At 33.9% G+C, this 13,326-nt stretch overlaps 1 protein-coding gene across 1 annotated transcript; it reads left to right on the top strand.

Annotated features, from left to right (window-relative positions):
- The first annotated feature begins 7,052 nt into the window (after positions 1–7,052).
- Positions 7,053–13,326, top strand: LOC136201380 (uncharacterized). The gene is made up of 7 exons (XM_065992041.1): positions 7,053–7,245; positions 8,982–9,028; positions 9,135–11,230; positions 11,306–11,381; positions 11,975–12,354; positions 12,532–12,630; positions 12,736–13,326. Exons 3-7 carry the CDS (start codon positions 9,164–9,166, stop codon positions 12,865–12,867), a joined length of 2,754 nt encoding a protein of 917 aa, XP_065848113.1. The 5' UTR covers positions 7,053–7,245; positions 8,982–9,028; positions 9,135–9,163; the 3' UTR covers positions 12,868–13,326.

The following is a 13,326-nucleotide window of genomic DNA, read 5'->3' as shown; positions in this document are numbered from 1 at the left end:
CAGAGAGCTGATCTCACAAGCTTCAGATATGCAGATATCTGGACAGTTACATGGATCCAATAAATGGAGTTCATTAGGATTGGGGACCCGACTTGAGATAACATGATGGGTAGATTTATCCTTGTCACCTGTTCATCTTATTGGTATTAATAGGTATAAGTAATCCTAAGACTCAAAGGAATGTTAATTAGTGATTCTGGATTATGGAATGTGATACTTTGATCCTGTTGTAACACAATCCATAATAGGGATGACTCTAGGGTGTGTACGGCAGACGTTGGGTATCACAGGAAGTAATTGCAGGATAGTTATACATTGGATTGAGCATTTGTCACTCCTGATAAATGGGAGATACATCAAAGGATCGCTTGTGGAAGACTTAACTCTAAATCCTTGTAAGGTGATTGCTTAAGACTTGAAATGCAGATTTCACTTAACCTATCTAATTGGAGTTAACTCGACCTGTACAAGTAAAATGAACGTCTCGCTATATGTGAATTGACATTGCCCATAGTCATAAGATTCAGTTCAAGGATGTAGTTGACAAAGGATCGAATTATACTGTAACTAATACGGAAAGGTCAACGACAGAATCAACCTGTCTTCTTATAGCTCTGGGGGAATGTTTCGGATCTGCTAATCACAGTTCGCGTACTCATTCCGTTATGGTAAGATTAAATATAATTCTGAGAAAATTAATTTAATAGTTGCATACGGCTAGAAGCAATAAGAACCTAATGGGTCACACATAAGACTTGGAACCCAAAAGAGAAACAAATGTTAATTAATTGACGGAAGCCCAACTGAGTCCACTAAGGCCCAGTCGTATAGGGGGGCGATTTATGTATAATGAATACATAAAGAAATTAATTTAATTTAAACAATTATAATTAGATTATGATTATGAATTAAATTAATTATGAGATAAATAAGTTAGGAGGTTTAATGAGATTAAATTGCTCCTATTATTATTATCCTATCAATAGGTTATTATTATCTTTGTAATTAAATATAATTATAGATAATAACAATAAGAATTTTATTCCGAATTAAATTCTTATTCAGTAACCTAATTCTATCTGACTAGGATTTAGATGGAAGAGAATATACAGTAAAACCTCTATAAATGCATATCATTGGGATCGGAAAAAAATATTCATTAAGCGAGATTATTTATTTATCGATAAATATTCATTAGATATGTAATTATCTTGTTTAGGAAATATATTATTTGATTGATTTATAATTATCACATTAGCATAATTACAAATCAATCAAATAATTACAAGATTCGTTCAGAAGATGCTAATATTCCTGAACCAGAAGTTGGTCAATTAGATGAAGATATCCAAGGATTAAGTGATGTCATTTCTAATTTATGCTATAGAAATGTGATGGATGTCGAACATCTTTTGAACTATCCTAGCGAGAATGATGCAGTTATGGAATCGCTTACAGACGAAGAAATTATCCAGTCAATAATGAACAATGATGATGGAAATGATCTAGAGCCAGATGATAGTTGTGTTGTCGCAGATGTATTGTCAAAAGAGGTCTTTCAAGCAATGGTCACCTTAAACAACTACTTGCTACAATATGAGTAAAATATACCAGAAGTTATATTTGCACTACAAAAAGTTAAGAATGGTGTTCATTTTGGTTTAGGTGGAAAGAAAAAACAATCAACTATAGATGCATTTTTTCAGAAGAAATGACTTTTAGTTGATTGATTAAAAGGTTTTGGTATATATATATATATATATATATATATATATATATATATATATATATATTGTATGTAATTTAATAATTATTACTTTATATTTTCATTGGGCCCTTAAGGATTTAAATATTTTTTATTACTTAATGCATTTAGCGAGGTTATTACTTTAGTCCATTGGCCCAAGTCGGGACCAGAAGAATTTATTATATAATCGAGGTTATTACTTTATCGAATATTCATTTATCGAGGTTTAACTGTATATATCCCCCCCCTCATGAGAATTTTGGCCAAGCCTAGCATTCCCGGGAGAGAGAAAATTCGGCCCCCTATCGTAGAGGATCGATTCTTCACCGCTTGCTTCCGTTCAATTGATTTTTCATCTCTTTCTCTTTATCCTTGATCTTGTGTTGATTTATTAGAGGCAATCTGCTTTGGTTGCTTTTATACGGTTGAGTTCTAATCATCTTTTGAATTGTGTTTTGTTTTGTGCTCGGGAACTCGGAGTAAGAGTTGCGGGCACTACGATTGCAACAGTAGATAGAACTTCGAAAGGTATTTCCTTCTATCCCTCTTTATATGAAATAACGGTTAACGGATCTTGGTTAAAGGAAATAAGTTAAAAATTTTATATTTCCGCTGCCAAACGTTTGCCTATTTTCCTTCATTATCCACCAGCGAAAATGTAAAAGCACACATTTTGACTTGCTTTCTGGATATATCTTGAGGTTTCACGGTTGAACACAATATAAGTAACTTTTTGAGGCGTGTTTATGTGGATCCTCACTCGAAAGTCCATAAAAAAATATCCAGTAAGTGTATTGAACCAGGTTTAAGTTCAAAGTTTACCTCAAGTTCATGATATTCAATGTACAAAGGTTGTTGGTCCATATTCAAGTTGTCCAAATTACTCAAAGTGGGTTATGCCATCTCTATTTCTTCATTGTATTCACATGGTTATAACAAATCAAATGCCAGGTTCAAAGTAGACGACTTTGTTCTTTTTCTTTTGTTTTCTTCCCTAATCGATGAACAATTTTCTCGATTTTAGGCTCATGTATGAGTTTATATATGCAAGAATAACGTGACATAAAATTTTAAGCACTAAATGAAAAGATTTTTTTTGTTAAAGACACTAGTCCCAGGCAACGACACAAATATTTGATGAGTTATCTAGTGTGTTGAGCAACTCATGTCATGAAACTTCAAAAGAATGTTTAACTTGACATTTCAATTACTGGTCAAAGTTTAGTTGATCAGTTGAAATTTTTGTTGGCATGCTCATCGATTCTTAAGATTATCCTATAATTAGTTGCTCTGATTTCGCTCTTTATTGGCCGCTTTGAATTGTCAGAGCTCAAACCCGTGTGTAATGAGCATTTTTAGATAAATGCACCACTTTTACTTCAAACATGTTTGACTTTCATTCTTCCATTCCAAAAGCGCACTAATTATTTTGTCATTTCCGACTCAAAGTGTGATTATCATACCTTCATTCGTGAGATTCCTCTTTATCATTTACTTGCCTCTCTTTATTATATTAAGAAGTATCTTTACGAGTTTTATTTTTCTTTATCTCAACATAATCAGTAGAACGTTTGCTATCATCATACCTGATAAAAGCTTTGCCCCATTATCATCAGTTCCTTGAAATTATGAGGTGGATATGTATGGCATTTCTACTTTAGGGGCTTGCAAGTGGTTCCTCTTGCTAGAGTGTCAGTGGCAACCTCTATATTTAGAGATTTAACAAAGGAAGTCATTTGGTGAAAACCACGCGAGGTAATAAAAAAAGGTTCCATTCTCCGATGACATACATCATGTAGATTCGTACTTATTCTTTAAGGTTTTATTGCTCCCACAAATTGAGGTACAAATAAATCTTTTAAATGTATAAACGAATCTATTGATCCAACTGCAAATTCTTTATATCATTCACGCGCCACCCAAAGTAGAGTAGTGTGATATCTTGCACATCATGACATCATCCTAAGTGTACAAGTTCATCATGCTCATGAAATATCATGTAGTGTTCACTTGGATCTTCCATACTGGAATAATAAGGCAAGCAGGGGGTTTTCCAATATGGTGGAAAAGGAGTGTCAATAAGTCATTGTGAAATATGAGTGCGAGATGGTATAATAGCCCACCATTCCATTAAGCAATCCCTAATCCACGAAAAGTTGGAATAATACCTCCTAAAATTATGTGGCTCACCTTTCTCATTATTGTCCCTAAGGTCAGTATTATTTGAAACTTATTTGTCTTTTCTTCGTTGAGCTCCTTACTTCTCATGTGGGACATCACTACTAATGTTTTGAGCAGGGCTTTTATGCTTACTTCTTATCCCCACTTTCATGTACTCGGGATAGGATGTTTTTTTTTTCTAAATCAACTTATAATTGTTGATTCTCCTTTTGTAACTCTAGTTGCATTTCAGCCACTTGAGCTTGAGTTTCCTACATTTTTCACAATGTAACGTGTAACACCCGTATCAAAAACCGTTTTATTTAACTAACATTTAGCTATAATAGACAATTAAAACATCATTAAAACAAGCAGTTGTTTTAAACACACCGATTTATTAATTGATCAAAACTTTATGCCTTAAAACTTACAATAAGTCTATATTTTTAACTATAAACTGCAACGTAGTTTAACATACTGATCATCCTGACAGTTGCCTCTAGTCAATTATTATATTTAACCTGAAAAGAAAACTGGTGGCTCAGTAAGATAGCTCACTATATACACAGTACAACCACATGCGCATACAATTCCGTTTACATGCATTTAATAATCAACAGGTGACCAAATATCAAAACACGATTTTTATTATTTATTTATTAACTTCTGTTTAAGGGCCCTGCTTTTCAAGAAGATATATACCCAATGGTTCGCCGGTCAATTCAAAATATCACACTTCTCAATCACAATCAACAGCACAGGATACCGCTTTCGGTCAGGTATCCCCGCACCACCCCGGTGCGTAGCAAATACAGCACAAAGTATCTCCTGCATCCCGAGATACTCTGACACTAGCCTTAAGGACAAGTGCCTAGCAAATCATATCTCAACTCAACCATATATACCATCAACACGTACACGAACGAACCATTGAATATATTTCGTCAAGACAAGCTTTTAATTATTCTCAATTCCTTTCTTTACCAAAGACATTCACTGTTCGTTTTCCTCAATAATAATTATTTCATGATATTTAGTATCACATTAATATGTATACACTAGCCGCACTCATTAGGCAAGTCACAACATCATCAATATTATCATGGAAAATAAAAAGGGCAGATATCATCAATCGTTTCATATTCACAAACTTAACATATCAATCAACGAACCACGTCGATTACTGATTTAACAACCAAATACAAAAAACATAAAAATAAATATGACTAAATATATAATTAACCACATACCTCAAATTCCAGTAGAAAATTTAACTATGCATTTAACTTTATTCTTTGTAAAGGAAGCAATTGAAAACTTTAATATTTCTTCTCTATTCTTTTGCGGCAGAACCACCTCCCGCCCCCCACAAAAAAAAAAAAAAAATTAGCCTCCTCTCTATTATATTTATACTACTTTGCCAGGTTTAATTTTTCTTTCAAAACCCTAAAATTATAATATATTATTTTTAATCACGTATCTTTTTTTTGTATATATAATTTAAGGTGAGGTTACTTCCTTTTTTTTTATTTTATTTTAGGCATTACCTAATTAATTTAAGAAATTCTAATTAATATTAATATATACATTTGTGGTAATTAATTAAATTAATTCGTTTACTTTATCTACTTTATTTCCCATTATAAATAACACTTCATTAAAAATTAAATTAGTTTATTATCCTAACTCACTAATTATTTTAGAATTAAAAATTTGAGGATAAAATACCGATAATAAAACACATAGTCCACTATATGTAATATATAATATCATAAGTCAATTTATAAATTTATAAATTTAACTAACCCAGAAGAAATAAATTTAAAAGTACAAATAGATTTTGCGAGCGTTACATAACGAGTAGTATTACACTAGTAACTATACTCGAGGTTGAGAATTTCAAGGTCTTGCTTGTGACTACCTACGATTCTTTCTTCCCCTCCCAACTTAGGATACAAGACATATTTTGAGTCATCCGACCTAGAAGTGAACCCTTTTCAACTAGTGTTTTAAAGAACTGTCCTTCTATGTTTTGAAGAAATGTTTCAAGTTGTAAAGCTTGAATATTTGGAGACTATGGAGTAGACCAACGTTCACGCATCAAATGTTGGGTTTGGTCCAATTTTCAAGTTCAATTCTCTAAATGTTCATTGACTTGCACTGGGGTGGGCCACCCATCCGGATACACTCCGATACTAAACTTAATGACCAATTAGAATAAAGAAAGTGATATTTTCTATCATAAAGAGAAAGAAAGTAAAGCTTGCCTATTTATAAGTCTCAAGTAGTGCTAAAATATCACCTTACCCCTGACCTAGGTTTTGTTGGCTTTTTTTTTTTATCAGTGGCCTTTCAAAAGTGGAACGTGCTTTAGAAAAGACATTTGTTTAGATTCGGTTCGAAACAATTTGTATTTAATTATGAATATTATAATAAATGATGGTTAATAAAAAATGATTGTGAGTATTAATTAACAACTAGTTTTTGGTTTGTGAGTATTATGAATATTAATCTTAGTATATAAATATTAAAAAAATTAGTAATTTAATAATTAAAATTAATGACATAAAGGTATTATCTAAATTAAATTTTATTATTTTTTTTGCATTTACTTTAAATAATCATTTTATAGATAAATATAATAATATATTTAAAATTAATATATTATATTATATTTTCTATCAGAAAAAAAGAAGGAAGTGACATCTCAGCTCCATCGTTACTGTTTTATATTATATATAGTTATGTAGAGAATTAGAGAGATTTTATGAGATAATTTAGAGATTAATTTAAATTCTGTAGAACTTTTGCATATAATACGAATAAAATAATATTTTTATTAATAAATATAATATAATTAAAATTAATATATTATATTATATTTTTTATCAGTAAAAAATGAGAAAGTCACTGCATCGTTACTATATTATATTATATATATATATATATATATACACACATAGATGATTTCAATTTTCATTGGGCTTTAGTTTCATTAGAGGTAATTGGGCTCTGTTTGGCCATCTACTCTTCGGCTACTGATGGATGTGAGAAAATCAACGGTCCTTATTAAAGTGGTGGATATACAGCATCCGTCCAGGCAATAATCTTTCATCAGTTCAACTTTTTTAATCTAAGACAGACAGCGCCACAATTCGCGCCAATATTTCTTTGGCGCGTTATTCATTTCCCTCCAATTTCAATAAACAAGCCCTAACTCTCTTTTACACCTCACAGATCAATACCTTTGTCACTGTTCTCACTTCCAATCTCTCTCACCGTAGCCTCAATTCGTTTATCCTATTGCTGAATCTGAGTCGCTGCGTCTTCAATCTCAGGTGAGTTACTATCTCGCTCCTCCGTTCACTTGTGCTGTTTTCAGATCTGGACATATTTGGATGGAGTATCGAACTTATTTCGACAAATTTTATGAATTTATTAGCATTATCCGTAAACAACATGAGTTGTTATGTTTTCGCCGGGATGGTGCATTTTACCTGTGGTTAAGGAATTTCCGTTGTGATTTTGTTAGTTGTACTTTGTTCAATTTAGGGTCTAGGGTTTGGTGTAGTTATGCCTTTCTAGGGAAAAAACACTGTGGTGTCCCTTTTCCCGTGAATAAGGATATTTGTCCGTCCACAGACTCTTTGCGATCTATATAAGTTCAGCATTCCAGAACCGGTGAAATTGAAAAAGGGATTTTTGCAAAAATATACCTAACTTTTACATCAGACCAATTTTATTAGCATTATGTGTAAATAACATGAGTTGTTATGGTTTCGCCGGGATGGTGCATTTTACCAGTGGTTAAGGAATTTCGGTTGTGATTTTGGTAGTTGTACTTTGTTCAATTTAGGGTATAATATACCCTAAATTGAACAAAGTACAACTACCACCAACTACCACCCTAAATTGAACAAAGTACAACTACCAAAATCACAACGGAAATTCCTTAACCACTGGTAAAATGCACCATCCCGGCGAAACCATAACAACTCATGTTATTTACACATAATGCTAATAAATTCATAAAATGTTGCAATTTTACCTTAAACCCTAAACCAATTTTACCACTAACATCTAAAATGTTACAATTTTATCCTAAGGTTGTCAGCCGAGAGCAATTTTATCCTAACGTTGACAAGTTGGGTCAATTTTACATATCATTGTAAAACACATATATTTTGTTCTTTATTCAGCACCAATTACATATCCGTTGTTTATAAAAAAAAACATACTTTTTTATGATTTAATAATAGAATTGGAGGTTAAATTTGATGAAATATTTGAATTTTTTTTTGTCAAACTCGTACAAAATATATTATATTTTTTATTTTATTTTTTTCACGTCTAATTATATGTTTGTGATTTGTTACTAATTAGTGATAAAATGACGCACATGTGAAATGTAGATGAGAAGATTCATGACCGAAAAGACAATTTAATGAATTATTTCTCAAATTGATCCAATTTATTAAGGTTAGGGTAAAATTGCACAATTTTAGACGTTAGGGGTAAAATTACTCCTGGCTGTAAATGTGGGTATTTTGCACCTTATTTTTTTTTGAATGATTTTAACATCCCAACTTCAAAGTGTATGTAAATGGTTGCATGAAACTGTGCAATTTAGAATTGGAATTTGAGGTCCTGTTGGAAGTACATTCACTAGTTGATGCATGTGCCAGAGTCTGGAAGGGTGTTACAATAAAAATCTCTGAGAAATGAGATTTTTAGTCCGACTAAGTTTCTGCGGATAGTTAGAAGTTGGATATGGTTGCATAGCGTGCCAAATTTCTTGTTTAATCAGATTATGAATTCAAATTTAATATCTTTCACCAATTATTATAACATCATATGATATCTCTCAAAATTTTGAGTTCCTTATGTATTAGTTATTTGAATCTAAACAGCTAAAAAATGAAACGGGCCTCTTATTGTGTAACTTCTATATTCACACAGTAGCCTCGTTAAAACTAGACGCATGCAGTTTCCTCTTTACCAGCTCAAGAATGAGTGGATGTTCTAAATATCCAGAACTATGTCCCAGTCTAACTAATTGGTTCTGTGTTTGTAGCTTACTAGCTTCCAATGGAGTGGTTCATCTGCATGTGCTAGATAAAGGTTGATAGTTTGGACATTTCATATACGTCATTACCTTGATAAATACCCATGCTGACACTTTCTCCTATCACAGAGAGTAATTTTGTTTTTTTTTTTTTGGGTGCAGGAAAAAGCATTTTCAAGTTCTTTCAATCCATGGAGTCACAAAGTCGCAGTTGTTTACATTATATACAAGCTCTAACTGCTGGGGGTGTGGTTAGAAAACTCTTAAATGTCAATCATGGAAGGCCTGCTCTTAAGTTCAGGGAGGTCAAATATCTATATGAAAATGAAGATACCCAATTTTTTGAAGTAAATACAGCATTTCGGCCAAAGTTTGAGTATGTAGACTCGCCATTTGAATGTGATGAGGCCAAGACTGCAAGTTTACATACTCTCACAGGGGAAGCACAAAACATAGAGAGTGATGATGAAATTTCACCATCTAGAAGCCAAGCTAATCCTGTTGAAGAAAGTGAGTCAGGTGATCTTAACTTTGCAAACATAACACTGAAACAATTAAAGGAGAGATGCAAAGAAAAGAAAAGGAAACGGTCCAAATATGTTAATATGGGTAAGGAAAGTACTGAAACTTGTTCTCCTGGGAAAAGAATTCATTTTAGCTCACAATCTGAGGATGAATACGATACCATGGAGCCCCTCATCTATTGGAAATCTAGAATTTTGAAGAAGAAGACCAAGATAAAGTGCAAAAAGATTAGTGGTTCTGCTTCATCTCAAAATGCCTTGTCTACTGCGGAGTTTGAGGAAATGTCAACTGAGATTATCTTTCAAACAGAAGAAAATTCTCCTGCACCTGTTGCCATTAAAGTTGAGTACCCTGAGCCTACTTTTTCAGATGGTAAAGATTTGGTTGTCACCTCATCGGAATCTTCTTTGAGTTGTATTGAACCAGTAATCTATGATGGAGATGTATCTTCCAAAGGGCTCAAGACAGCTAACGGTTATGGTGAAGAGCCTCACATAGCTGAGCATTTAGTTTTGGGATCTGTCATGTCTGTGATACCTGGTGGAGAGTTGATGAGTAATGCCCGTGATATGGAGAATCATATGCCATCCTTATTCGGTTATGCATCTCAAACCAATGCTGTAAATGAAGAATCCTATGAAGAGCCCAGTGGAGCTAAAAATTTGTTGCGAAGTGCAATTCCAGTTGAAGAGTTGACAACTGAGGCCTTTGGTTTTGAAACTCCGGTGCCAGCTTTGCTCACTGACAAGCCTCAGTTCTGTACCAACAATGATGAATCATATGGAAATGAAGATCATGCAGATTCTAATGATATTCTAGCCCCAGGTGGGGAGAAAATTACTGATGGTATTGCTGAAATGGTCTGTGATCAATTTCCAAATTTATATACGCTGGAAGCAAGAAAAGAAGATTCTATGACAGAACAACATCAGAAAAATGACCTCCAAGTACCAAATGAGGATCATATCCTTGTGGTGTACAATGACCTCCAAAGTTTTCCTTGTCCGTATTTGAGGTCTCAGAAGACTAGTAGTAACAATGAGGTCGCAGTGCCAGATGTCATCATTGATTACACCCATGAATTAAAGGAACCAAACCAAGGAAATGGTTCATGTCTCCCAGTCCCAGAGGATGAAGCTGAAGTTCATAATCATGTTCAAGCCAGAATCATTGGCAGTCCCGCCAGAGACTGTGGTTCACTTTGGAATTCAAATTTGAATTCAAGTCTGAATTGCAGTTCAGGTTCTGCTGTTGAATGTCATGATGAGCCTGTTGTAACTAAGGTTGAGGAATGTCATCACTCAGAGTTGCAACAGAAAAACGACCTCCAAGTAGTAGTTTGTCCAAATGAGGATCATATCCCTGTGATGTACAATGACCTCCAAAATTTTCCTTGTCCGTCTTTGAGGTCTCAGAAGACTAGTAGTAACAATGAGGCCGTAGTGCCAGATGTGATCATTGATGACACCCATGAATTAAAGGAACCAAACCAAGGAAATGGTTCATGTCTCCCAGAGGATGAAGCTGAAGTTCATAATCATGTTCAAGCCAGAAGCATAGGCAGTCCCGCCAAAGACCGTGGTTCACTTTGGAATTCAAATTTGAATTCAAGTCCGAATTGCAGTTCAGGTTCTGCTGTTGAATGTCATGATGAGCCTGTTGTAACTCAGGTTGAGGAGTGTCATCACTCAGAGTTGCAACAGCCTCCAGAAAGGCTTCTTTCAACTAGAATGGTATGTAGCGCTTATTCAATGAGTACTTGTAATTTGACTTGTTTTCTTGAAATTAATCTGTGGTGCTATATCCAGGCCATTTCTCCAACTTCGCAGAAAATGCTACGTGAAGCTATGGAATCCCATGAATTCGACCACAAAAAATATTACAGTAAGTACATTAATTAGATGGTATTAATCTACTTAGGAAATGGTGTGAACTTGTGAGCATTATATCTTCAGATTAGTTAGAGCACCTAAAAAGCAAGAAAACTTTGTACATTGGTATATGGAAATTTGTGGGAACACACTGGTAGACATCATATGTAAATCGTTTTACTTGTTGAATTTTTCCTTTTAGAAACACGAATATTCAACATAAAAATCGATTGAAAGTAGGAAATAATATATATCTTATTTGGTTTCTTCGTTTCATTATGTAAACCCTATCAGTGTGCATAACAGCAGACAATTCCTTGGTTTATTTTAGTATTTGTTCAAACCACATGAAATAAATGTCTACTTCATATTGCATGTCTCTAGAAAAAATGTGATTTATTTTTATGTTCTTACATTTTGACTACCTTGTTTAAAAAAAGAAGCATGAATGAATAGGTAGATCGGTAACTCTTCAAGCTCTCGAGTATTGGATGTTATTATCTACCGGTATCACTTGGGTTGAAACCACAGTTTTCCACCTTAAATATTGCCAGTCGTTACAAATTTATCCTAAGAAAATCTTTGTTATTGCACTGGTTATTTTAGATTATGCGAGGAAAGTGTGCTATGGGAATTTGATGGAGAATAAGAATGGTAGACTTGAAGGGGGCAATCAGATCAAGAAGGCTGAAGTCATCACTAGCCCTAAGAAAGCAGTTAGGAAACCTAAGATTGATAGCAATGGTTTCCACCGTCATGACAATATCAAAGCTCCTCAAGTTTCTCGTGGTGTACAACGTGTTGGGTGCAATTCTGCCCGGAGTTGTCCAGAGAGTGCCATTTTATTCACTCAACAGCAACTGCGGGACTTCGAATCAATGACAGCAAAACTTACAAAAGGATTACAGTTCATGAAGGACATTGCTGAAGAAACACTTCAATACAAGGTCCATCCTGACGCATCTTTGAGATACAAAGAAAACGAGGTAACCTGACGGTATTTTTAGCGTTATGCATTAGCCATATTTGCACCTGCAAAACTTCATTTTTCAAAAGAATCATATGTTTGGCTGCATTCTATAAAGATATATGCTTTCATCATCATGTCTAAATATGTATGCATGCAAAACTATGCTTTAACTTGCAAAATTCATAATTTGCAGATAAAAACTGCAATACAGAACGCAACCAGAATTGAAGAAACTGCAAAAAGATCTCTTTCTATCATGGCAAGGGATTGCAGCCGGTTTTGCAAAATCATGGTTTGTTTCTCATCATAGTCTTACACATTTAAACAAACGATTTCAAAGACCAGAATTAACTTTAGTTTTGACCTTTTACTTATGGTTTCCACTTATTAAACTCAGAAATTGGCTGAGAAAAGTTCTGGCACGCCGATTAACACAGTCCGGAAGGAGAGGAAAATTAGTTTTGCTGATGAGGCTGGTGGAAAGCTATGTGATGTGAAGACTTTTGAAAATGACGTGTATTGTGAGTAGATACAACTTCTTGATGGTACTGGAGTCATTCCCAAAATTACAGGACGTTCGGAGGGGACAGAAGGTGAGGATGTATTGCAACTAACGACACAATGTAAGAGGTTACGTTGCGACGAACGGCTGATGTAGAGCTAGAACAGGAAGGAGTGTTGTGTAGTGTTAGAGCTGGGAGGGTTTCATGCTTAAGGCAACTCTAGTCTTATTTTAACATGTTACCTTGATGAGATATTGACATTTCTTCTGTTGATGATTCAGTGATACATAAAATGAAATCAAGTATCTTATGTTCCCTACAAGGTTCTCAAAGACATTGTCTCAGATTGATAAATTGTTGTTGTATTAATTTTTATTTGTAAGAGTTTGTTTGCCTCAGCATTAGTAAATATTGTACTGTCTTTTTATTATAGTGTAAGTTGTGGAATAGTTACAGGGGAAATGATTAAAATCTTTTTAAAATCA

This window comes from Euphorbia lathyris, chromosome 7 (genome assembly GCF_963576675.1).
Source record: "Euphorbia lathyris chromosome 7, ddEupLath1.1, whole genome shotgun sequence".
Lineage (NCBI taxonomy): Eukaryota > Viridiplantae > Streptophyta > Magnoliopsida > Malpighiales > Euphorbiaceae > Euphorbia > Euphorbia lathyris.
The sequence above is the reverse complement of the archived record's forward strand: the minus strand, read 5'-3'. Positions and strand labels throughout refer to the sequence as shown.